The sequence below is a fragment of the Schistocerca piceifrons genome, chromosome X (genome assembly GCF_021461385.2).
Source record: "Schistocerca piceifrons isolate TAMUIC-IGC-003096 chromosome X, iqSchPice1.1, whole genome shotgun sequence".
NCBI lineage: Eukaryota > Metazoa > Arthropoda > Insecta > Orthoptera > Acrididae > Schistocerca > Schistocerca piceifrons.
The window spans coordinates 446488526-446515064 of NC_060149.1; the positions used below are offsets into that span (position 1 = coordinate 446488526).

The following is a 26539-nucleotide window of genomic DNA, read 5'->3' on the forward strand; positions in this document are numbered from 1 at the left end:
AAAATAGACAATCCACCAAACATAACAGACATGGAACACTTCTGGAGCAACATATGGTCAAACCCGGTACAACATAACAGACATGCACGGTGGATGCAAGCAGAAACAGACACATACAAGATGATACCACAAATGCCTGAAGTGATAATTTTGCAACATGAAGTCACCCGAGCAATTAATTCTACGCACAATTGGAAAGCCCCTGGAAAAGATAAAATAGTAAATGTCTGGCTAAAGAAGTTCACCTCAACACATTTACATCTAACTACATTATTTAACAGTTACATTACAGACCCATACACAGTCCCTGATACACTTACAGAAGGAATAACTTATCTGAAACCTAAAGATCAAGCAGACCCAGCAAACCCAGCAAAATATCGCCCCATAACATGCCTACCTACAATATACAAAATATTAACTTCAGTCATTACACAGAAATTAATGACACATACAACACAGAACAAAATTATAAATGAAGAACAAAAAGGCTGTTGCGAAGGAGCACGAGGATGTGAAGAGCAGCTGATAATAGATGCAGAGGTGACATATCAAGTTAAAACTAAACAAAGGTCGCTATACGACGTATACATCGATTACCAAAAAGCTTTAGATAGTGTACCCCACTCATGGTTACTACAGATATTGGAAATATACAAAGTAGATCCTAAATTGGTACAGTTCCTAAACATAGTAATAAAAAATTGGAAAACCACACTTAATATCCAAACAAATTCAAATAATATCACATCACAGCCAATACAGATTAAGCGTGGAATATAGCAAGGAGACTCATTAAGTCCTTTCTGGTTCTGCCTTGCTCTGAACCCACTATCCAACATGCTAAATAATACAAATTATGGATATAATATTACTGGAACATACCAACACAAAATCACACATTTGCTATACATGGATGATCTAAAACTACTGGCAGCAACAAATCAACAACTCAACCTATTACTAAAGATAACAGAGGTATTCAGCAATGATATAAATATGGCTTTCGGAACAGACAAATGTAAGAAAAGTAGCATAGTCAGGGGAAAACACACTAAACAAGAAGATTACTTATTGGATAACCACAGCAACTGCATAGAAACGATGGAAAAAACAGATACCTGTAAATATCTAGGATACAGGCAAAAAATAGGAATAGATAATACAAATATTAAAGAAGAACTAAAAGAAAAATATAGACAAAGACAAACAAAAATACTGAAAACAGAAACAAGATAAAAGCTATAAATACTTATGCTATACCAATATTGACCTCTTCATTTGGAGTAGTGAAATGGAGTAACACAGAACTAGAAGCACTCAATACACTTACACGATCTCAGTGCCACAAATATAGAATACATTACATACATTCAACAACAGAAAGATTCACATTAAGCAGAAAGGAAGGAGGAAGGGGATTTATCGACATAAAAAACCTATATTACGGACAGGTAGAAAATTTAAGAAAATTCTTTATAGAACGAGCAGAAACTAGCAAAATACACAAAGAAATCACTCATATAAATACATCGCCTACACCACTGCAATTTCATAACCACTTCTACAACCCTTTAGATCACATAACATCAACAAATACAAAGAAAGTAAATTGTAACAAGGAAACACTACATGGCAAGTACCCGTATCATCTAACACAGCCACACATCGATCAAGACGCATCCAACACATGGCTAAGGAAGAAAAGGCAATATATACAGTGAGACGGAAGGATTCATGATTGCAATACAGGATCAAACAATAAACACCAGATATTACAGCAAGCATATTATTAAAGATCCCAATACCACAACAGATAAATGCAGACTTTGCAAACAGCAAATAGAAACGGTAGATCACATCACAAGCGGATCTACAATACTAGCAAATACAGAATACACCAGAAGACATGACAATGTAGCAAAAATAATACATCAACAACTAGCCATACAACATAAACTAATAAAACAACACGTTCCCACACACAAGTATGCACCACAAAATGTACTGGAGAATGATGAATACAAATTATACTGGAACAGGACCATTATAACAGATAAAACAACTCCACATAACAAACCTGACATCATACTCACCAATAAAAAGAAGAAATTAACATAACTAATCGAAATATCCATACCCAATACAACAAATGTACAGAAGAAAACAGTAGAAAAAACTGAAAAATACATCCAACTGGTTGAGGAAGTCAAGGACATATGGCATCAGGATAAAGTTGACATTATACCAATTATACTATCAACTACAGGAGTCATACCACACAATATCCACCAGTACATCAACGCAATACAGCTACATCCATACGTATACATACAACTACAGAAATCTGTAATTATTGATACATGTTCAATTACCCGAAAGTTCCTAAATTCAGTGACCTTTCTTCCCGATCAGCATCACCTACGGCTGTGCGGCCTTGGTCAGACTGATGGCACCGTATCACTACGGCTGGAGGCGACATTGCATTTGGTCCATATATTACCAAAATTTCACGGTGAAACTGAATGTAATTTAGGCGTTTTGTTCACAAGAACTATCGCGGGTACTCCAATTTTGGTGTTACGTTTCCAGTTGCTACGCCATTTCGCTGCCACACTGTGATGTAGGTCTGTGTTTGCAGGAAACCTACAACATGTTCTCTCTTCTGGCAACGTGCCACTCTAGTTGTGCAATGGTCCTAGCGTGGGAAGATACGTGTATCTTACTTTTTAAAGTCTCCTCGTACTTTCATTCAAATCTGGTGAATGTAGCTTTAGAAACTCTCGTTTCTTCATGAACTGCACGTAAGTGTCAACGGTAATTATCTAATAACTTTGCAGTCCATTCGGTTTACTTCGATATTCAGCTTCTTTCTGCTAACTGGCTGAAAGAAAACCACTAAGATGATGAAAATATACTGTCTTCTGCATTTTCCATTAAGATTTTTCAGTGGTATTGGAAAATAATAAGTAATTCCTTTCTGTCTCCTACTGCAGAACGAAATAGGAGGTAGATACCTAAGCCAAAATTTCATTTTTCATCGCTAAGCTTTTCTGTTGTTCAGCACAGTAACTGGTGCGTTTGCAGTTAATTTGATGCATTAGAAAACATTTTGAATTATAATGCAATTTTATTGTTCTTTTCAGATAATAAAAGAGCGTAAAGAGGAATTTAGGTCAAGAAATGCTAATGAAAGGAAAAATCTGAAATGTAAGTTATTTTTATTATTAGTTTATTGTTATTATATTTTTCTTGGTCCATTTGTCATAACTGGGTGCCTCATTCTGTAAATAGCATGCACGTATCGATAAAACTATTTCGACTTTTAGAGCGCGTCATATTATAAAGAGAACGAACGTTTCAGCCATTATGAAAGTGAGATTGATTAGGGACTGCAATAAAGAACTTTATAGAAACTGACTCTGACTGTGAAAGCCTGCACACATGAAACATAGAAGTAATCAAATAAAGAACAAAAAATGTAAAAAATGCTTGGTCTTCGTGCGAAATGAGTAAGATCAGAAAACTTTCATATTAGATTTCATGCGTCAGTCACAATTTATTTGGAAAGTGAGATTTCTGCCACAGAGACTCACATTTCTAACTGAAACGTAGTAAATCCATTAATTCGTACCCATATACGTATATTGCAGGCGCAGTTTTGACAACACTAACTTTGAAAGACTAGGTCCAAAAACTTTGTATACATCATCGCTAGACTAGCAACACAAGTACTATCCAGAAGTTAACACGTCGGTACCTAAGACAACATTACATTTTATTTAAATCCGAACCATAAGTTTTCATGATGCATGACTTCGACCTGTTACAGTGTTGTCATAAAAAACATTTACTATTGATCGAAATAGTACTAGCAAAAGTTAGAGGACAGTTTATACCGAAAGTGTGGAGTGCAGTTGCCCTGCCCTTTACCTGTGACAACTCTTCTCAAGATGTCGGGAGGGGGGACTGAGGTTTCACGGAAGACGAATTACACTGACGTGGAAAACTTAAAGAAGAAAGTAACTTTCGCATGAAAGCAACAAAGCTCGATGTAACTTGGACCGTACGCAGAAAGAACATTTATGGTATAGAGCGGAAGATAAGTGAATGAAATGCGCAAGGAGACAATCAGAAATGCCCCTTTAGTTCAAAGACAGTAAATACACTGAAGTCAGCACGATTTATGATGGTTCCCAGGACAGTATAAAAGGGGAGACATGGTTCTTTATATAGTGTGTGATCACCACGGATAATAGTGCACGCTCTGAAACGTGCCTCAGGGTTGGGTAGGAGTTCATGTGGTAGGGCATTCCATTCCTCCACCAGCGAGATAGACAACTGCTGGTTAATCGTTGGTGCATTTGGATGTGCTGCAGTACGTCTAACCACCGCATCCCTCACGTGCTCGATGTGATTTAAGTTGGGGGTACGGGCAGGCCAGTCAATTCGCCGAATGTCCTCTAGTTGAAAGAGCGCTCCCCCACTCGCGCTGTTCGATGCGGTCGCGCACTGTCATCCATGACAATGAAATCAGGACTGAATGCACCCACGAAACGACACACATCGGAAATGAGTATAGCACCACAATAACGTTGACTGGTGAGTGTACCGTATTCAAAGATGTCGAGATCCGTACGCCCATGTAACCGTATGCCTCCCCATGCCATATTACCTGGACCACCAAACCGACCATGTTCGGCGATACTGAACGTATTCTCATGTGGGGGGAGGCGGGGACAAGTAATACACCCAGGAACATTGCGAACATGGTCGTTTTGGTGGTCCAGGTGTTATGGTGTGGGGAGGTATAATACTGCATGGACGTACTGACCTCCAAATCTTTGAACACGGTACACGTCTAAGTCAATGTTATTGTGACACTGTACTCATTCCCCAGGTGATCCTTTTCCGTGGTGCATTCAGAACTGATTTCATTGTTATGGACGGCAATGCGAGACCACATAGAGCAGGGCAGGTGGAGGAGCTCTTGGAGAGAGAGGATGTTCGGTGAATGAACTGGCCTGGCAGTTCCCCACTTAAATCCCATCGAGGACTTGTAGTGTGCGCTGTGGAGACGTATTTCAGCACTTTCACATACACCATCATCCATCCAGCAGCTGTCAACCGTGCTGGTGGAGGAATGGAACGCCCTACAACAGGAACTCCATACGAACCCTGTGGCCAGCATGGGTGCACGTTGCTGAGTATGAACTGTTATCCGTGCTGATCACACACCGCTTTTGTAATGTCCAGGGGACCATCGTAAATTGCGGAAACTTCATTGTACGAGGGTCACTCCAAAAGAAATGCATACTATTTTTGTGAAAATACAGTTTTCATTCTGCATGTGTGAAAGTTTTACAGTGTGTAGATACATCCTTCCCGCTTGTTTTCAAACTTAGTTCAACCTGTGTCCATAAAGTGTCAACAATGGCACTGAAATGGAGGACGACGGAGAGAAGACGAAATACTAAATTTCTTTTTCCAAAGTTGTTTCACTGAGAAAGGCTGTACTGTGGTTCCCCCTTAAAATAGTTGAACGACATCAAAACGTAAGGTCTCTAATTTATGGCGGTATAGAAAATCACCTGAAATAGTATAACAGAAGAAGAGCGAATGAACCTCACGGGATACCTACACGATTGTACGTAGGGTATGTGAAACAACTTGCTCCTTTTCTAGCGCTAATGCTCCTTAGTGAAGCATTGCCAGTGACTGGAAAAATGCGCAGGTCATTCCCGCTTTTTGAAAGCCTACGTCGCAGACGTCAGTCTGCCACCCCGAGGGAGGGGTGCAGTGGTTAACACAATGGGCTCGCATCCCGGAGGATGATACATTGCATTCGCGCCTGACTATCCTGATTTAGAGTTTCCGTGATTGCTCTCAATCACTCCAGGCGAATGCCGAGATGATTCCTTTGAAAAGGGCACTGCCGATTTCCTTCCCCATCCTTGAACAATATCATAATGTTGAGTTCTACTAAAAAATCTAAAATTTTATGTCAAATATTATATGTTATTTTCATATACACCAATTCATTTACGACGCTGTACCTAGATAACAGACTAAAAGAGAATAAGAAATAGTCGTAAACACTTTGCCAGAGGAATTCATGAGCAAGCGGGGCCGTTATCTTTAATGTTGTGCCTCGCGAGACTGATGACTTCAGAACATGACAGCAACTGGCTTGATGTTTCGTTGTCGTTGGATTTATAGCGCTCTGGTGGGTATCTGCAACGAACGTGTCACATGTTTGCGGCGTCGTTCTCGCGTCGCCAGAGTATTGAATCTCTTCGACAGCAGGATGGTCTTTGACCTGCTGTAAAAGAAGATAAGTAGCGACACTAAACATATACCAAAATAATCGAGGGAGGAATTCCTTGTGTTTCAAACAAGGAAGTTCAGAGATACAGTTTTAACTTTTGTCACAACGTGCAAATTTTGACGGATAATCGTAAGCCAACGGAAACTTAGACGCACATTACAAAGGGGCACATGTGCCGTGACGTATTTCAGCAGCGAATCTAAAGCTAGACTGCACAGTTTTTCTGTGATTTGCACAATAGAGCACTACTTGTGAATTATTACTGCTCGACTTTTCTAACGGTTATGGTTATCATTTTGCAATCAAGTACACAAAATTTGTAATTTGTCAGAGGCACATGACACATAATCTTACCACTCTTAAAGGTGCGTTGTTTTGCTCAGGTCGCTGAAGACGTTTGGACGAAATATATCCCAAGTCTTTCCTCAGAACGCGGGCACAGCCACTAAGACGACGACTGCAAAAATTCCAGATCGCTGAAGTCAAATCATACCGGAGAAAACAAGAACAAGAACAATTATTTCGTCCTTTTGCGAGATATAGTGTGCACAGAAACAAAAGGAAAACGTCGACAACGCTTGGGACTACAAACCGATCATTTTTCATGAGGGAACACATGTCCAAAAATACATAGTTTAGGATCTGCGGATCATCGACGTTTGAGAATGGTGGTGTCAAAGTTTCTTCTGATTTTACTTGGTATCTGAATTATCCCCCCCCCCCCACCCCCCATGAACCATGGACCTTGCCGTTGGTGGGGAGGCTTACGTGCCTCAACGATACAGATAGCCGTACCGTAGGTGCAACCACAATGGAGGGGTATCTGTTGAGAGACCAGACAAACGTGTGGTTCCTGAAGAGGGGCAGCAGCCTTTTCAGTAGTTGCTGGAGCAACAGTCTGGATGATTGACTGATCTGGCCCTGTAACACTAATCAAAACGGCCTTGCTGTTTTGGTACTGCGAACGGCTGAAAGCAAGGGGAAACTACAGCCGTAATTTTTTCCGAGGGCATGCAGCTTTACTCTATGATTAAATGATGATGGCGTCCTCTTGGGTAAAATATTCCAGAGGTAAAATAGTCCCCCATTCTGATCTCCGGGCGGGGACTACTCAAGAGGACATCGTTATCGGGAGAAAGAAAACTGGCGTTCTACGGATCGGAGCGTGGAATGTCAGATCCCTTAATCGGGCAGGTAGGTAAGAAAATTTAAAAACGGAAATGGATAGGTTAAAGTTAGATATAGTGGGAATTAGTGAAGTTCGGTGGCAGGAGGAACAAGACTTTTGGTCAGGTGAGTACAGGGTTATAAATACAAAATGAAATAGGGGTAATGCAGAAGTATGTTTAATAATGAATAAAAAAGTAGGAGTGTGGGTAAGCTACTGCAAACAGCATAGTGAACGCATTATTGTGGCCAAGATAGACACGAAGCCGACGCCTACTACAGTAGTACAAGTTTATAGGCCAACTAGCTCTGCAGATGATGAAGAAATTGATGAAATGTATGACGAGATAAAAGAAATTATTCAGGTAGTGTAGGGAGACGAAAATTTAATAGTCATGGGTGACTGGAATTCGACAGTAGGAAAAGGAAGAGAAGGAAACGTAGTAGGTGAATATGGATTGGTGCTAAGAAATGAAAGAGGAAGCCACATGGTAGAATTTTGTACAGAGCATGACTTCATCATAGCTAACACTTGGTTAAAAAATCATGAAAGAAGGTTGTATACATGGAAGAACCCTGGAGATACTAAAAGGTTTCAGATAGATTATATAATGGTAAGACAGAGATTTGGGAACCAGATTTTAAATTGTAAGACATTTCCAGGGGCAGATGTGGACTCTGACCACAATCTATTGGTTATGAACTGTAGATTAAAACTGAAGAAACTGCAAAAAGGTGGGAATTTAAGGAGATGGGACCTGGATAAACTGACTAAACCAAAGGTTGTGCAGAGTTTCAGGGAGAGCATAAGGGAACAATTGACAGGAATGGGGGAAAGAAATACAGTAGGAGAAGAATGGGTAGCTTTGAGGAACGAAATAGTGAAGGCAGCAGAGGATCAAGTAGGTAAAAAGACGAGGGCTAGTAGAAATCCTTGGGTAACAGAAGAGATACTGAATTTAATTGATGAAAGGAGAAAATACAAAAATGCAGCATGTGAAGCAGGCAAAAAGGAATACAAACGTCTCAAAAATGAGATCGACAGGAAGTGCAGAATGGCCAAGCAGGGATGGCTAGAGGACAAATGTAAGGATGTAGAGGCTTATCACATGAGGGGTAAGATGGATACTGCCTACAGGAAAATTAAAGAGACCTTTGGGGAAAAGAGAACCACTTGCATTACAAAATACAAAAATGCAGCAAGTGAAGCAGGCAAAAAGGAATACAACCGTCTCAAAAATGAGATCGACAGGAAGTGCAGAATGGCTAAGCAGGGATGGCTAGAGGACAAACGTAAGGATGTAGAGGCTTATCACATGAGGGGTAAGATAGATACTGACTACAGGAAAATTAACCCAGTTCTGGGGAAACCCAGTTCTAATCAAAGAAGGGAAAGCAGAAAGGTGGAAGCAGTATATAGAGGGTCTATACAGGGGCGATGTTCTTGGGGACAATATTATGGAAATAGAAGAGGAGGTAGATGAAGATGAAATGGAAGATATGATACTGCGTGAAGAGTTTGACAGAGCACTGAAAGACCTAAGTCGAAACAAGGCCCCGGGAGTAGACAACATTCCATTAGAACTACTGACAGGCTTGGGAGAGCCAGTCCTGACAAAACTCTATCATCTGGTGAGCAAGATGTATGAGACAGGCGAAATTCCCTCAGACTTCAAGAAGAATATAATAATTCCAATCCCAAAGAAAGCAGGTGTTGACAGATGTGAAAATTACCGAACTATCAGTTTACTAAGCCACAGCTGCAAAATACTTACGCGAATTCTTTACAGACGAATGGAAAAACTGGTAGAAGCCGACCTCGGGGAAGATCAGTTTGGGTTTCGTAGAAATGTTGGAACACGTGAGGCAATACTAACCCTACGACTTATCTTAGAAGAAAGATTAAGGAAAGGCAAACATACGTTTCTAGCATTTGTAGACTTAGAGAAAGCTTTTGACAATGTTGACTGGAATACTTTCTTTCAAATTATGAAAGTGGCAGGGGTAAAATACAGGGAGCGAAAAGCTATTTACAATTTGTACAGAAACCAGATGGCAGTTATAAGAGTCGAGGGACATGAAAGGGAAGCAGTGGTTGGGAAGGGAGTGAGACAGGTTTGTAGCCTCTCCCCGATGCTATTCAATCTGTATATTGAGCAAGCAGTAAAGGAAACGAAAGAAAAGTTCGGAGTAGGTATTAAAATCCAGTGGCGTAGAGTGAGGGGAGACTTTGAGACTTAGTCTCCCCCGCATTCGTGCTAAAAAAAGATGCAATAGTAATTCAAAACAAAAATATAAATAACTTTCTACTAAGAGCACTAAATGTGCGAAGACATCGCCGCACCCTGAGTATTGGTGTGTCTGCCTGCTTGAGACTCGACTGCACTGTCTCTGCCTCCATTCCCTTACCTGGCTGTCTGCGCTTGAGCGTTCTCGGTTCCCCTCCCCTTCCCCTCTTCAGCGATGGCCGTGCGCTGCACTTGCTGTCAGGTATCGAGACTAGTCTCTGCCGCTTCTATGCTGGCTTTTAACACGTAAGTGAACAGTCGCGCGGTTTGTGTTCATAGCCATTCTTGTTTGATTTTAGTGCATATTTTCGTTGTGTCGCCAACATGAGTGAGCCAGCAACTGAACACCTTATAGAATTTTTATTAAAAACTCCTTTTTCTACATTAACGAACGAAAAAAGTGGGAATTGAAGGCTGAACGACCTACTCCTATACTCAGTGTAGTTTTACGTGAAGTCAAAGAAAAACGCACTTTTCAGACAGCCAGGTACGAAAAGTGTGCTAGGCTGACTGCGAATGCAGTTAATAAAAGATTGTATTGTTATATATGTCTTCTATTTGATGGTGGAAAGGAATGATGCAATGAGGGCATTTGTACAATAAAGAACTTTGACAGGAAAGCACAAAAGCATCAGATATCAAAACGTCACCTGCAGAACAAAGAATCATTTCAGTTATTCGGCAAATCTGAATTGAGCACGCCCTTTCTGAAGCCACTCGTCTGACAGCAATATAATACAACAAACAAGTTGCATCCAGCAGGAGAGTATTGGCTCGTCTTATTCACGCAACTGTATTTCTTTGTAAACAAGAACTAGTCTTTCGCGGCCATCGAGAAGACGAATCCTCCAGCAACAAAGGTAACTATATGGAATTGTTGGATATACTAGCTCAAGGAGAGCAGTTAATCCGAGACCATCTGTCATCATCTTCAATTTTTAAAGGAACTTCTCCAGATATACAGAATGATGTAATAGAAATGATAACTCTGGCAGTTAACGATAAAATAAAATCTGAAATTCAGAACTGCACTTTCATTTCGATTCAGGCTGATGAAACATTAGACGCGTCATGCAAGAGTCAAATGAGTATAATATTTAGGTACTGTATTGCAGACAAAATTGAGGAAAGATTCGTTGGATTGTACGATATTTCTGGAGATAAAACTGCTGAAGGTTTGTCAAACATTATTCACGCAGTATTGGAAGAATGGAATGTGGAAGGAAAAGTGGTTTGTCAAACATATGAAGGCGCTTCAGTAATGGCGAGCATAGAAAGAGGACTACAATTGGTGAAGCAGTTCTGTCACTATGTGCTGTTTATTCATTGTTACGCACACCAACTGAATTTGGTACTGTTACATGCCTCCAAAATCATACGACAAGTACGCATGTTAGTAAGTGATCTTACTGCATTCCATTCGTTTTTTAGCAAATCATTAAACCGACTGTATTGCTGACTGAGAAAGGATTTTAACTGCCACATGCAAGCAACACTCGCTGGTACTTTCGTTCCAGGGCAGTTTCAAAAACATCTAGTCATTTCTCAGGGCTATATAGTGTTTTTAATTATATATTTCATGATACAGACTCTCAGTGAGATCCAGAATCTTTGAGCTGTGCTGTGGGAATGAAACAATGGATGGATGATCTTACGTTTGTCTACTTCCTTTGCTTCTACCGACGGTGCTTTGTTTATGTTGATCATCTCTTTAGTGTTCTTCAGTCAAAATCTGCCAGTATAACTGCTTGCTACGACGAAATAAGATATGTTTTGAGAAACTTACAACAGTTAAGAACGGAAACATTCGTTGATGAATGCATTAAACGCAGCTTGTGTTTGAATGGCAACTTATCATTCTGTGACAGTCAAAAGACATCTCTCAGGGCATTAACTTACGAGATACTGGATTTGCAAATTGTTCAGATGGAAATAAGGTTTCAAGACTTTCCCCAAATTCAGTTTGTTGAACCTTTGAACGAAAAGTATTTCCCGAACTATCAAAAAGAATTCCCAAAGTTGAAACTACTTCAATTATTAGAACAGTACCCTTTTTTCAAACAAGAACAACTTGAAAATGAACTGTGTAACATAAACGCTTATGAGAAAAAACACTTAACTATAAGAATCCTCTTAAAGTACATTGTCAACAATGATTTAGACTCCGTTTATGAAGAAACAACGAAGTTCCTGCGTTTGGTTTTGACCCTACCCACAACTACAGCAAGCAGTGAACGAAGCGGGCTCTTGAACGAGTGAAGAATTGTTTAAGAAATTCAATGTCCAACATCCGGCTGTCGTGTTTGAGCACGTTAGCAACAGAAAAGACGCTACTTGGAGATCTATCCAGTGATCAGATCTTTGTAGACCGAGTTATGGACTTATTCGTGGAAAGAAAAGACAGGCGCATTGCACTTGTGTAAAAGAAAATGTAAGTGCTTCTCCTCTTGCTGCTGGAGTTCTACAAATTTGTCATCGTTTCTTGAACAAGTTAGTTATTATTATTATTATTAGTGGCGGTGGTAGTGGTAATGGTAGTAACGGTAGTAGTAGTAGTAGTGGTAGTAGTAGTACGAGAGTGGCTGTTGTTTTATTTGATGCATTTTGTTTCATTTGTTTAAATTATTGTTTATTGTACTATTTTGTCTCCATATAATAGCTACAGTCTCTCCAGCCTTTACAACCACGCTATGCCACTGTTAAAATCCATGGAGAAGAAATAAAAACTTTGAGGTTCGCCGATGACATTGTAATTCTGTCAGACAGCAAAGGACTTGGAAGAGCAGTTGAACGGAATGGACAGTGTCTTGAAAGGAGGGTATAAGATGAACATCAAAAAAAGCAAAACGAGGATAATGGAATGTAGTCGAATTAAGTCGGGTGATGCTGCGGGAATTACATTAGGAAATGAGACACTTAAATTAGTAAAGGAGTTTTGCTATTTGGGGAGCAAAATAACTGATGATGGTCGAAGTATAAAGGATACAAAATGTAGACTGTCTATGGCAAAGAAAGCATTTCTGAAGAAGAGAAATTTGTTACCATCGAGTATTGATTTAAGTGTCAGGAAATCGTTTCTGAAAGTATTTGTATGGAGTGTAGCCTTGTATGGAAGAGAAACATGGACGATAAATAGTTTAGACAAGAAGAGAATAGAAACTTTTGAAATGTGGTGCTACAGAAGAATGCTGAAGATTAGATGGGTAGATCACATAACTAATGAGGAGGTATTGAATAGAATTGGGGAGAAGAGGAGTTTGTGGCACAACTTGGCAAGAAGAAGGGACCGGTTGGTAGGACATGTTCTGAGGCATCAAGGGATCACCAATTTTGTATTGGAGGGCAGCGTGGAGGATAAAAATCATAGAGGGAGGCCAAGAGATAAATACACTAAGCAGATTCAGAAGGATGTAGGCTGCAGTAGGTACTGGGAGATGAAGAAGCTTGCACAGGATGGAGTAGCTTGGAGAGCTGCATCAAACCAGTCTCAGGACTGAAGACCACAAGAACAGCAACAATATCTGAATTAGCTATACAAACGATTAGCCATCAGTGTAAGATGGAGTCGCAGACCGGCCGTAGAGCGTTCCCGTACGTGCGCTGAATCTTTTCGCAGTCTTTTGCTCTCATTAATTGTGTAACTGTATTGTGTACTAGTGCAGTGATGTCCTAGACGCATTGTGACGGGCACCAGAATCGAAATGGCTAATACATTGTTTGTATATGCCAAGCCGCGCAGCGGTGGAGCTGCTGCAGATTGTATGTGGAAAGATCTCAAAACAGAAATATTCCTCACAATTTGATGTTTGAAGCAGTTGTTGAAAGAGGACTAAGAGAGATCAAAAAGTTACAAGAGGGTACTGTGTTTTCTGCCTGGGTTGTTTCAAAAAAGTTATAATGTACATACAGCAAAGTGCGTTTTCTGTATTACGTTTTATTGTACATACCATAGTACTGTGTCGTATTGAGACACTTTCTAAATACCGTATCAAATTTTCCACATTTAAGTATAATATTATTTCTCAAAAACGGATGCCGAATGTCCACCCTAAGTTCGGACAGTTGCCGTTGAAGAGGACGTTTCCAAACACTTCATAAGAACCATCTACCAGCATCTCCCAGTGCACCCACTTCATATTAACATTTAGAGTGTTGTCTATAACCAACAGCTGCATTCATACCATTTACAGAATGTCCAGGCAACAGTAGTGAGGAACTACATAATTATAACAAGTACATTTTGTGAAGTGGTATTTACGGCACTGCATACTCCAGCTATAAATCCAGACTTCAGGGCTGTTCAGTGACTAATGCACGCTCGCTCCAGACCACGTTATGAACTCGCACAACACTGATTTGGGCTGCCGAACATGGTCAAAAGTAACCAACACAGGTTCATTGTTAGCATATGGGCTGGAATAATCTGTGATCCTTTCATTGTGCCATATCTAATGTTAACAAGAGTAAGAGGACCGAGCTACCTCAGTTTACTCAGAGTTGTTCTTCCTGTTTCACTGGATGAATGCCAGTGTGGGTTTGTCAGGTAACTTGGTAGCAAAAATACTATGGTACAATTGAGCGTGATGTGAATGTGCGGAGACATCTGGACGTCACATACCCACATGTTAGGGTTAGTGGAAGGGAAGCTCTTCTACGACCATCCCGGCCACCAAGTATTACACCTTTTGACTATTTTCTGTGAGGTAGCATGAAGTCTATGGTGTATGCTATTGCTGTAAAACTACAGGAGGATTTTATCACACAAATCCACGTAGCGACGGAATAGTGCGCATAGCTGGACTTATTTCACTAAGTGCGTCAATCTCTATAAAACGGATCTTCAGTCTGAAATCGAGATACAATCTAAATTTTGATCCCTTTTTGTACTTTACTGCGTTATATGATGCTCTTGTTGAGTTTCTGAATGAAATGTTGAACGCACACCCATCGCTATATACCAAACATTCTCAGACTATCAATTTCAAAATGCTGCCAACAAGTAACACGAAGAAATGACGTTTTCTGTACGAATTTGTCACGTTCAAACTTTGTTCCAGCCAAACGAATATCACTTCTGGATCTCCTTGTTGAGGTAGCGGAGCAAACGGGAGAACTAACAGACCTCGATATTAGGGAAGAAGTGGACACCTTCATGTTTGAGGTCAGTATATAACAATAGCGTGTCTAATTTACTCAAGAAAGTGTGAATCATGTGGTTCCATTAAAAAAAAGTAGTTTAATGTTGGCATGTAAGGTTAAAATTGATTATATGACTGCAGGGACATGATACAACGGCAGCGTCCCTCACCTGGACTATCTTCTTAATTGGATTGCATCCACACGTACAGGTAAGTAAAAATACGTTGCTTCACGAAACTTCTTAATTCAATAAATAAAAATACAGTTCTCATCTAAGAATTCATAGGAAGGAGGGTACATTATTCTAAATATATTCCGCTATAGCTTTTGATGTTATTTGCAACGCTGTTCGGTGTGAAAATGACTGTATCAAAATATTTTTCTTCACTTTTTTCGCATTTTAGCCACACATGAAAACTATTTGTTACAAGAAATACGCATTTGTTCTTTTCCATCTGGTATGATAGTAACAATCCCACGAAAACTGTACTCGACTCCACTATATGCTCAATGCAATCTGTTCAATAAGGAAACTGGTTTCCTGATTTCACTGCTGGGCAGCATTAGTTTAAATTCCTAGATGAGAGGTGGAAAATAGGCCGGACTCACCGACGGAGACAACAACCACTTTCGTCCTTAGACTTACGTCAGCAAGAACTTTGGGTAAGTAGCGTGCAATGTGTGAAACGTGTAAAAAAATTCTATTTAAAGGCTTATCTCTACTGTCAAACCAAGAGGTGTTTGTTAACCTGACCATGCTAGCTTGTTAGCCAGGCAGGCAAGCTGCTGCACGTTTTCAAGAACGGGCAAGCTGCTTTGCTACCATTGAAGCTATGCCCAAACAAAGCACGCTACGGGAGTCTTGCTTGCCTGCCCGTCTTCCCGCTGTGCTACGCAACGTAGTAGTCTATTCTGTACGCTTTGGTTCAAATGGCTCTGAGCATTATGGGACTTAACATCTGAGATCATCAGTCCCCTAGAACTTAGAACTATTTAAACCTAACTAACCTAAGGACATCACACACATCCATATGCGAGGTAGGATTCGAACCTGCGACCGTAGCAGTCGCGCGGTTCCGGACTGAAGCGCCTAGAACCGCTCGGTCAACACGGCCGGCTCTGTACGCTTTCATTGTAGTGTTATGTGTAGGGTTTGGTAGCTGATAAAAATACACGAATGTCACAAGATGAGACTCAATGAAATATGTATTCGTTCTAGGTCATTGCAGGCCAGCAAATGGAAGATTTTATTTGTCCTTTTCTTTTTCTTTTTCGGCGAATTTCGGGCTTATTTATTTCGATATGAACGGTTTTCTCTGCAACTTCATCCTTTTTCCAACCATCATAAAGTCACCTCTCATACATGTTTTCTGCAGTAATGAGAACCTTTTCTGAAATTTGAGATTCTTTGCACGTAAGAGCCTGAAATTTCTGTTATGCTGCAGTGCCAACCATAGTAATGTTTTGGAGACTAGTTTCTGTAGTTTTAGTGTATTCCAGCCAAATATGATCCCTGTTACACTAATTTTAAATATTTTCTTCCAGGATTTATGTTGCAGAATGGCTGAATTCATTCTAAGCATTTCATTTTGAATCACCCAAATGCTTTTTAGCGCGCATAAAGTTCGTTTTTCTTAATATGTTAGTCTAAAAAGTACATGTCTGAAAGAAAAAGTTTTTCTTTCATACTAAGCTTTCTTCGCAATACGCTGCATACTACCAGAATGTGGTTTTTAATTTCCACTGCGCCATATTTTTTGTTTCTATTACAGTCAAAGTTTACCCTAAATTTAAAAAGCCTATATACTGCTAAATGGTCTCAAGTCCTTATTGCACACACTTTCACACAAGTATCAGCCACTAAGAGTTTGTCCTCCTTCAAAATATTTATAGAGTGACGAAACTGCTGGTAAAATTTACAGACAAGTCGTAACATACTCGAGGCTGGCGAATGAGGGTTTAGTAACTTCTTACACTACTTGCATTGCGAGGCACCAACCGATTTATTTGAAGCTGCCTCGCAACCATACGACAACTTTCCCCTGCTGGTTTTGCGCTCTGTTTAATGACTGGTGTATATTCCTCAATTCTTAATTTATCATGAATTTCCTTTAAGTGTAGTTTGTTCATTCTGCTGCTTCCATCGTTATGATAAATGAGCTGCAACAAAACTTGCGTAAACATATACCTGGCGCGTCAAGTTGGATTGACAGCGCAACCCAACCCGTTTCAGGTGCAGCATGCTGAGCAGGTCTCATCAAGCTTGCCAAGCTAGCGGAAACCCAAGCCGGCCTGCTTTAACCGCTGTGCTTTAGTAACATGTACTCTTGTGTCAAGGTTGAGTTGCTTTAATGGTTGCGGCAGAGATAGGGACAGGCAGGCTGGAAGGATAATTCGTACACATCTCGTTAAACCTGAATAGAAATGCACCACCTAGTGTTACTAACCCATATTTTCAAGTGAGTTTCACACATCAGAAATGTGATTAATATGTAAATGGTTGAATTCACTTTACAGTATAATGTTAAACTCGCACCTTGTGGGATGAAAACCGCAAACAGCTGTATGTAAAATATTTTATTTGGGGCCACAAACGGTTTCGTAGCTTAGAGTCACATCTTCCAATGATTATATAAATTACTTTATATGATACCCAAATGTGAGTATGGATAGAAGACCCAGCATTCAGTGTCCAGATAATAGTAATCCTCCAAGTGAGCGTACAGACAAATTGTTCAAAATGGTTCAAATGGCTCTGAGCACTATGGGACTTAACTTCTGAGGTCATGAGTCCCCTAGAACTTAGAACTACTTAAACCTAACTAACCTAAGCACTTCACACACATCCATGCCCGAGGCAGGCTTCGAACCTGCGACCGTAGCGGTCTCGCGGTTCCAGAATGTAGATCCTAGAACCGCTCGGCCACCCCTGCCGGCAGACAAATTGTAACATGTTGCTGGATGTCATATGGTGCGGCTAAATCTTGTTCCTGAATTTTGTTTCCGGCTCGATTTTTGGGGAATGTTGATGGCAACATTTAGCCCATTTACAATTTGACATTACGATCATTTGGCGAATTACTATAGTTTGTACAGTGAATGATGGGTCTTCCATCCATCCCGACATTTGGTTATCATATAATTTATATATCCAATGGGGCACTGTTAAGTGGGGCGTTCCCCAAGGGTCGGTGCTGGGGCCACTGCTGATTCTTATGTATATAAATGATATGCTTTCTAGTATTACAGGTGATTCAAAAATATTTCTGTTTGCTGATGACACCAGCTTGATAGTGAAGGATCTTGTGTGTAATATTGAAACAGTAACAAATAATGTAGTTCATGAAATAGGTTCGTGGCTTGTGGGAAATAATTTGATGCTAAATCACAGTAAGACTCAGTTTTTACAGTTTCTAACTCACGATTCAACAAGAACCGATATTTTGATCAGACAGAATAGGCATATTATAAGCGAGACGGAACAGTTCAAGTTCCTAGGCGTTCGGATAGATAGTAAGCTGTTGTGGAAAGCCCATCTCCAGGATCTAAATGCTGCTTTATTTACCATTAGAACAGTATCTGAAATAAGTGACACTTCAACATGAAAAGTAGTCTACTTCGCATATTTTCATACGCTTATGTTGTATGGTATTTTTTTGGGGTAATTCTTCTGATTCAAAAAGGGTATTTTTGGCTCCAAAACGGGCTGTTCGAGCTATATGTGGTGTAAGTTCGAGAATCTCTTGTCGACCCCTATTCAAAAATCTGGGAATTCTGACATTGCCCTCGCAGTATATATTTTCTTTAACGTCGTTTGTTGTTAGTAATATTAGCCTATTCCCAAGAGTTAGCAGCTTTCGCTCAGTTAATACTAGGCAGAAATCAAATCTGCATGTAGAATGCACTTCCTTGACTCTTGTGCAGAAAGGAGTGCAGTATTCTGCTGCATCCATTTTCAATAAGCTACCACAAGAACTCAAAAATCTTAGCAGTAGCCCAAACACTTTTAAGTCTAAACTGAAGAGTTTCCTCATGGCTCACTCCTTCTATTCTGTCGAGGAGCTCCTGGAAGAGCTAAAAAATTAAGCAAATTCCAGTGATACATTGTTGATTTTCTTCATTTAAACTTACGACTTGTCACCTGAATATGTTTTTTTATATTTAATTTTATCTGTTTCTAATATCGTGTTATAATTTCATGTATTGACTCGTTCCATGACCATGGAGACTTCTCCTTAATTTGGTCCCACGGAACAATAAATAAATAAATAAATCCAACTGAAGGTGTGGCTCTAAGCTAAGCAACCGTTTGTTTTCATTATAAAATATCTTACATACAACTGGTTGCGGTTTTCATTCCACAAGGAATATATTCACAGCTGCGATTGCACTCAACACAAAGTTGTTTGTAAAATTCGCAATATCATATACAGGGTGAACAGTAATAAATCCGACAAACAGCAGGGACGGATTCCTGACTGGAACTGGAAGAAAGAAGTTCCTATGAACATGTGTCTGGAAATGGAGGGTTGCGTGCAACGATAACAAATCGTCCCGGAACGCAGTATAGAGCTTCGTCGCATCCACGTCACAATAGATGCGCAAGTGGTCTCCCTGGGATGCAGTACACGCGTTCACATGTCGTATCGTAGATTGCCGCACTCTTTCGCACGTTCCGGCCTCTCTCCGAATGGCGTCACTGGCATCGTGACACGCTGTTGAAGGATCTGCACGTCAGGAGCTGGTTCAGCATGCACAACGCTTTCCAGATGCCCCCAGAGGTAAAAGTCCAGGGGGTTTAAGTCCGGAGATCTAGCAGGCCATGCTACGCGGCCTCCGTGTCCTATCCAACATCCGGGGAAGAAGTTGTTGAGGTGTCGGCGAACTGTGATGCGGAAGTGGGGTGGTGGTCCGTCATGCAGGAACCACATAACTTACCGTATTGCTAAAGGCGCGGTCTAAAGCAACCGAAGCAGAGTATTCCGCAGCAAATCCAGGTGACTCCCTGTCCACACATTGATGCTGAGCCGATGCTGATGAGATGCCTCAACATTCCTCGAGGATTTTCTGTAGCCCCCAGATGACGATTATGCCGACTGATGATGCCAGTTCCGGTGAAGGTTGCTTCGTCGGTACAGAGGACTGATGACAAAAATTCTACAACTGTTGCAAAAACCATCGACAAAATCTTTCCCGTCGAGGGAAATCCGCTGCTGATAATCACTGCACTCGTTGCAGGTGATAGGGATAGTAACGGTTGTCATGTAGGATACACATAATCGTACTTTGTCTTACACCATGTTGGCGTATCGCTTTCCTAGAGCTTGTACTAGGACTCGACTTAATATTCTGTAGAACCCGGTCCTCCAAATCTGGTGTGCGCACAGTCCTCTATCTCTCTCCACGTTCGTCTGTCTGGAAGGACCCATGATCACACAAACGCCAAAAAGAGCTTGAAATGTTGTGTGATGCGGCTGGTGTCTGTGAATGTGTTTTAGTATAGTCGTGCTGCCTCTCGACCGTTTCCGTCCGCCAGGTCGTACACAAACACCATCTCCGCTTGTTCCCGACGTGAATACCGGACAGTTCTGCTGCTTACAGTACACTGCGTCAATCACACAGCCTACAACACAGAAAGAACACACAGAACGTTGTCAGAGGAACTTTCATTCGTCAGCGCTATCTACCATCGCAACGATGCATTTCCCGACACACGTTCATAGGACACTTTCCCTCCATTTCCAGTAAGGAATCCGTCCCTGCAGTTTGCCGGTTTTATTAATGTTCACACTGTATGGAAAAATAATTTATTACACTATGGCATGCCAGTATAGACGAAACATAAATAATCACTACGTATGATAAATGAGATTGTACTCGTGCGTACTATATTATTTATTTAATTGAACGTATCCAATGCAATAATTCTTTTAGGTCAACTGGATATAGGAAATAAAATAAAGTGTGACACAAGCTGTTACAACGTGAATAAAGACGGGTTATCACAGAATGCGTCCACGCACGGCAGCGGTTACCAAAGGTCTTTGCATAGTTTTTCTAACTAACGTTCTGATTGAGGTATCCGTGCTTTTATTGCTGAATACGCTGTGTCATTACCCAACACAACGTACATGCAACCTCAGCTTGTGAAGTATTCAACCATTAAATTTAAAAACAAGCTATCAGCGTGCCTTGACCTATGATTAGCAGAAATTCTCTGCTTTGTCTCAAGCAAGTATTTCTCATTACATTTTGCTCTTTGCAAACCGTTTAGAAAAGCATCCATCAGCTATGTTTCAGCGTCTGTAAAGTGCCTCTGACCACGCCGAATACCTCTAAGAAAATCAACAACCAGAAATGGCATTGCAGGTTGTTTTTTGTGATCCCTACTCCTTCACCTAACCACCCATCTCTAACTTTTCTACGTGAGTAATGAGAGAAGTGGAACTCTAAGGGAAACCGCTCAAGGGCGAAATTTCAAGGAGAAGGACCCGTCAGTTATCATCAGGCAGTATCATCTATCATCTTTTTGCCGTACTAGTGTATGCGTCATCCAAATAGCTCTTGAACTGTCAATTTATTGTTAGAGAATTGTGAAAATGTGTACATTTTTGTCTTCCTATTGCTTAGGTTACTAATTACTGAAGACAGCATCCGATTATCGTCATCATTTTGCAGAAAAATAGATGTTTCCCAATATTGATCTTCGGGGCTTATATAATTTTTTGTTATGCTCATAACATGTTCAAACAGGTAACACCTAGAACAGTCAGAGAGGCATTTCGCACACCATCTCTCTGTGCTATATCTACAATATTCTGATTAAAGCACAAAAGGTGTATCTAGACCGACGTGTAATCAAAATTACAGAAAGCGGTTGAGTGGCTATGATGTTGCATATTTTCATATTCTACCATTTCAAAGAGTGAGTTCTGGCCCTTACTGAAACCAAAGGAATTTAACAAAACTTTTGTTCCTATCTCTTCATTGGCCGTTCTATATCCTGTCATCCAGTGTGGTTAAAATGCAGGGTGTTTATAAATGAATAGCGGGGTTTTAACGCTTTATAATATTTATTATATTAAACTTACAGTTATAAATCATATGTCAAATGGAAGAGGAACTCAAACAGTTTTACCAAGAGCCTTATAAATGTTCAATGTGAGCACCAATTGTCACACGGCACATTCTGATTTAGGTTTCCCGTGATTGTCCCAAATTGCTTCAGGCAAATGCCTAGTTGGTCCTTTGAAAGGGCACGGCCGATTACCTTCCCCAACCTTCCCTAATCCGAGCTTGTGCTCTGTCTCTAATGATCTCGTTGCTGACGAGACGTTAACAATAATCTCCTCCTTCTCCTTCTCCTTCTCCTCCTCCTCCTCCTCCTCCTCCTCCTCCTCCTCCACCGGTGAGGGCTGTAACTATCGCATGGCAGCGAAACTTGGTAGAAATGTTAATCTGTTAATGCAGAACCGATTGATCCCGAAAAAAAATTAGTTCCAGGTTTGCCCTCCAGGTGCATATCTGCCGCTGTACACTGTTTGTATGATGGTATGACATCCATGCTATGATTTCACAAGGCATAACATGAGTGAACAGTATGGGTATCGAGAAGAGAGACTGGGTGCTGTTAGTGAAACTGTTTTATGTGAACGGCAGCAGTTACAGTGCTGCATCGAGGGAGTCCCGTTGTTATTAAATGGTTTAAAGATGATGATGGTGAAATTTGAGAACAGGGGTGAACTTGGTTGGCGCCTAGAAGAGGAAGGCGTCCGATCCCAAGTTACTGATGGGGTTGCAGAGGTCGCTATTGTTGTAACTGATCACGCAGCACATGCCCTGGGTGGTATCTCATTCGGTGTCACGAGTATTGTCTATCCCATGGTCAACAGTACAGTTTAGTCTGAACTGGTATCTGTACAAAATCCAGACGGTGAAACAACTGAAATCTCAACTGCGGCAACGTTGTGAATTGGCTCTTAGAATTCTGGCATGGAAGGATGTTGGTGACATGTGGTTGGGCAATATTCTATGGAGTGACGAGGTACATTTTGGGCTACAGAATGCAGAACTGTTAGACAACGTGTTGTGCACGAAGAGCTGTTGACCTCGCCGTATGTGACTGTGTGGCGTGGATTCAGCAAGCAATTTTATACTCGGTCCGTTCTTCTTTGAAGAGAATACACCCAGAGGGCCCGTCAGCCGTATCATGACGTCTTCACGTTACCGATACCTCCTTGCACAGCATGTGATTCCTGCTTTGAAAGAGTGCAAGCGCGTGGAAACCGCTGTTTTCATGCAAGATAGGGCAACACCCCATTTCGCTGGCCCAGTGAAAGATCTGCTTAAAGCAATCTTCCACGTCTAGAAAAAAAAAGAAAAAAAAAAAGATGCTCAGATTCCACCAGAAGCGCTGTGAGCTACTGTAGATCTCGTCATTTTACGGATGCAGCATCTTGTCGACGTCTCTGATGGTCATATTGGACGAATATTCTAAGTGGCAGTTAACAGTAAAACTCAACATTGTACCTTTGACTTTAGATGCTCAAGTCCCGTTCTTAATCCATTACAAACGGAAATATTTCTATACGTCATTCCAGCATTCACAGCGCCTGATTTGCTCCGGGTAGCCAAAACAGGAACTAATATTTTTACAGCGTAAATCGCGTCCACATTAACACATTAGAATATCTAACAAATTCGCTGCCATACGAAAATTACAGCCCACGCTGGACCTCTGTGAGTCGCTGCACTTTAATTACGCTGAAGAGCCAAAGAAACCCGTACACCTGCGTCATATCGTGTATGGCCCCTGCGAGCACGCAGAACTGCTGCAACTTGACGTGCTTTGTACTCGCTAATGTCTGAAGTAGTGCTGGAGGGAACATATACCATGAATCCTGCAGGGCTGTCCATAAATCAGTAAGAGTACGTGGGGGCGGAGATCTCGTCTGAGCACGTTTCAAGGCATCCCAGATATGCTCAACAATGTTCGTGTCTGGGGAGTTTGATGGTCAGCGGAAGCATTTAAACTTAGAAGAGTGTTAATGGAGCCACTCTGTATCAATTCTGGACGTGTGGGGTGTCACATTGTCCTGCTGGAATTGCTCAATTACGCATTGGGATTGCACATGAATGGATGCTGGTATCAGACAGGATGCTTACGTACGTGTCACCTGTCTGAGTCGTATGTAGACGTATCAGGAGTCCCATATCACTCCTACTGCGCGCTCCCCACATCATTACAGAGCCTCCACCAGCTAGGATGTGCAGGGTCCATGGATTCATGAGGTTGTCTCCATACCCGTATACGTCAATCCGCTCGATACAATTTGAAACGAGACTCGTCCGACCAGGCAACATGTTTCCAGTCATCAATGTCGGTGTTAACGGGCCCAGGCGAGGCGTAAAGGTTTGTGTCGTGCAGTCATCAGGGGTACACGAGGGGGCCTTCGGCTCCGAAAGCCCATATCGATGATGTTTCGTTGAATGGCTCGAACGCTGACGCTTGTTGATGTCCCAGTACTGAAATCTGCAGCAATTTGCAGAACGGTTGCTCTACTGTCACGTTGAACGATTCTTTTCGGTCGTCGTTGGTAAGCGATGTGGGAGATTTGATGTTTCACTGGGTTCCTGATATTCACAGTACACTAGTGAAATTGTCGTACGGGAAAATCCCCATTCCATCGCTACCTCGGAGATGCTGTGTCCCATCGCTTGTGCGCCGACTATAACACCACGTTCAAACTCATTTAAATCTTGATAACTTGCCACTGTAACGGCAGTAACTGATATAACAAGTGCGTCAGACACTTGTTGCCTAATATAGGAGCTGCCGACTGCAGCGCCGTATTCTGCCTGTTTACGTATCTCTGTATTTGAACACTCATGCCTATACCAGTTTCTTTAGTGCTTCAGCGTAATTATACGTATGGTTTCACTATAATATGTCCATATTGTAAATTGCTCTAAGGATAACCTGTCCTCTGGGATACATCATGAACGAAGATCATCGGGAGATTCAAATTAACTTGTCTTGTTTTGTCTCTAGTACAATAATATTTTATCTTTGCTTTCAGGAAAAGATAGAAGAAGAGTTAGAGGAGATCTTCGGAGAGTCTGACCGTGAAGTAAAGATGGAGGATCTTAATGCAATGAAATACCTGGAACAAGTTATCAAGGAAAGCCTTCGTCTTTATCCTAGTGTTCCCCAATTCGGTAGGAAACTTGATGTGGACCACGAAATACGTACGTACTTGAACAACAATACTGGTATTCCACTGATTATAGTTTTACATTCAAAATGGTTCAAATGGCTCTGAGCACTATGGGACTTAACTTCTGTGGTCATCAGTCCCCTAGAACTTAGAACTACTTAAACCTAACTAACCTAAGGACATCACACACATCCATGCCCCAGGCAGGATTCGAACCTGCGACCGTAGCAGTCCCGCGGTTCCGGACTGCGCGCCTAGAACCACTAGACCACCGCGGCCGGCATATAGTTTTACATTAATTCACGGGTACTGAAAGAAAAGACAGCGGCAGAAACGAGTATTGAATACGGAGAGTTACATCTACCCAGTGCATCACTCACATTTAATGAACTTTTTATCCGATTCTAGTCAAATTTTACGCACCTTTGCATTTTTTCCAATTCTACACTTGAAAACTAAATCGCTATTTCCAGTAGCATGGCTCATGCACATAATCGTTGACTATGTTGCTTGTTAGCTTTAGTTTGAAACCTTCAGAAACAAAGCAATCCAAACAAAACAAGAAATGTGAAAAGTATTCCTTTCACAATGGAGAAATTTCCACTTCATTGTAAGAAAGCCGTAAACGTATTATAATAAAAAAAAATAATTTAATAAAAAGGTAATAGTTATCAACTACTAAAACGATAAGAGTCTAACAAGTCTGATGTAACAGTCTTTGCATTCGACGTCATCGCTATATTCATTATTTTCTTCCACATGTTCCTTCTAGTGTTAGGCTTTCATCGTATTAAAGTTTCATAATTCTCTCTATCCCTTGCATGGTTCTCAGTACTTCTCTTTTTCTATCTTCATTAAAAAGATGTTAGTAGGAGGGCTGAGTCCATACGAGGACAGTTTGTGTTGTTGCTAGATTTCCCTCTCCCCCTACCTCCTCCGCTTTGACATCATCAACCAGTTTTGCATTGTTGGTATATTTCTTACCCACTCCTTTCCCATTCAAATGGCGTCACAGTGAAGTTAGGCCAATTGTACTATTACAAAACGACGGAAAATTCGAAATAGCCCAGTTGTGGTAAGTGGCGGATATAGCCCAATTGGCCTAAGCATAAAATCCAAGAAGGTAGACCTGAGGACAACCTCTATAATGTCAGAAGCCAAGATGGAGATCTGAGAATGCAGACCTAGGCATATGAGGACAGCCTCTACGACATCAGAATCATAGATGGCGATCCTGGGCATACGAGGACAGCCTCTATAACGTCATAATCCGAGATGGTAGACATGGACCTACAGGATAGTCTACATAGTTGCGGGTTTAGTTGTTCTAAGAACAGAATCCAAGACGGCATGCCTGAGAAATGCATTCATAGTATCAACGCCGCATGTTATAAGTATAA

The 26539-nt window shown here is 41.1% G+C and overlaps 1 protein-coding gene across 1 annotated transcript in view; it reads left to right on the plus strand.

Annotated features, from left to right (window-relative positions):
* LOC124721545 (cytochrome P450 4c3-like) overlaps nt 1-26539 on the plus strand; it is a 173931-nt gene that overhangs the window by 131677 nt on the left and 15715 nt on the right. Inside the window, exons 7-10 of the mRNA XM_047246573.1 lie at nt 3147-3210; nt 14841-14944; nt 15063-15131; nt 25002-25170. Of these exons, the coding sequence (XP_047102529.1) occupies nt 3147-3210; nt 14841-14944; nt 15063-15131; nt 25002-25170 (406 nt within the window). The remainder of the gene's footprint in view (nt 1-3146; nt 3211-14840; nt 14945-15062; nt 15132-25001; nt 25171-26539) is intronic.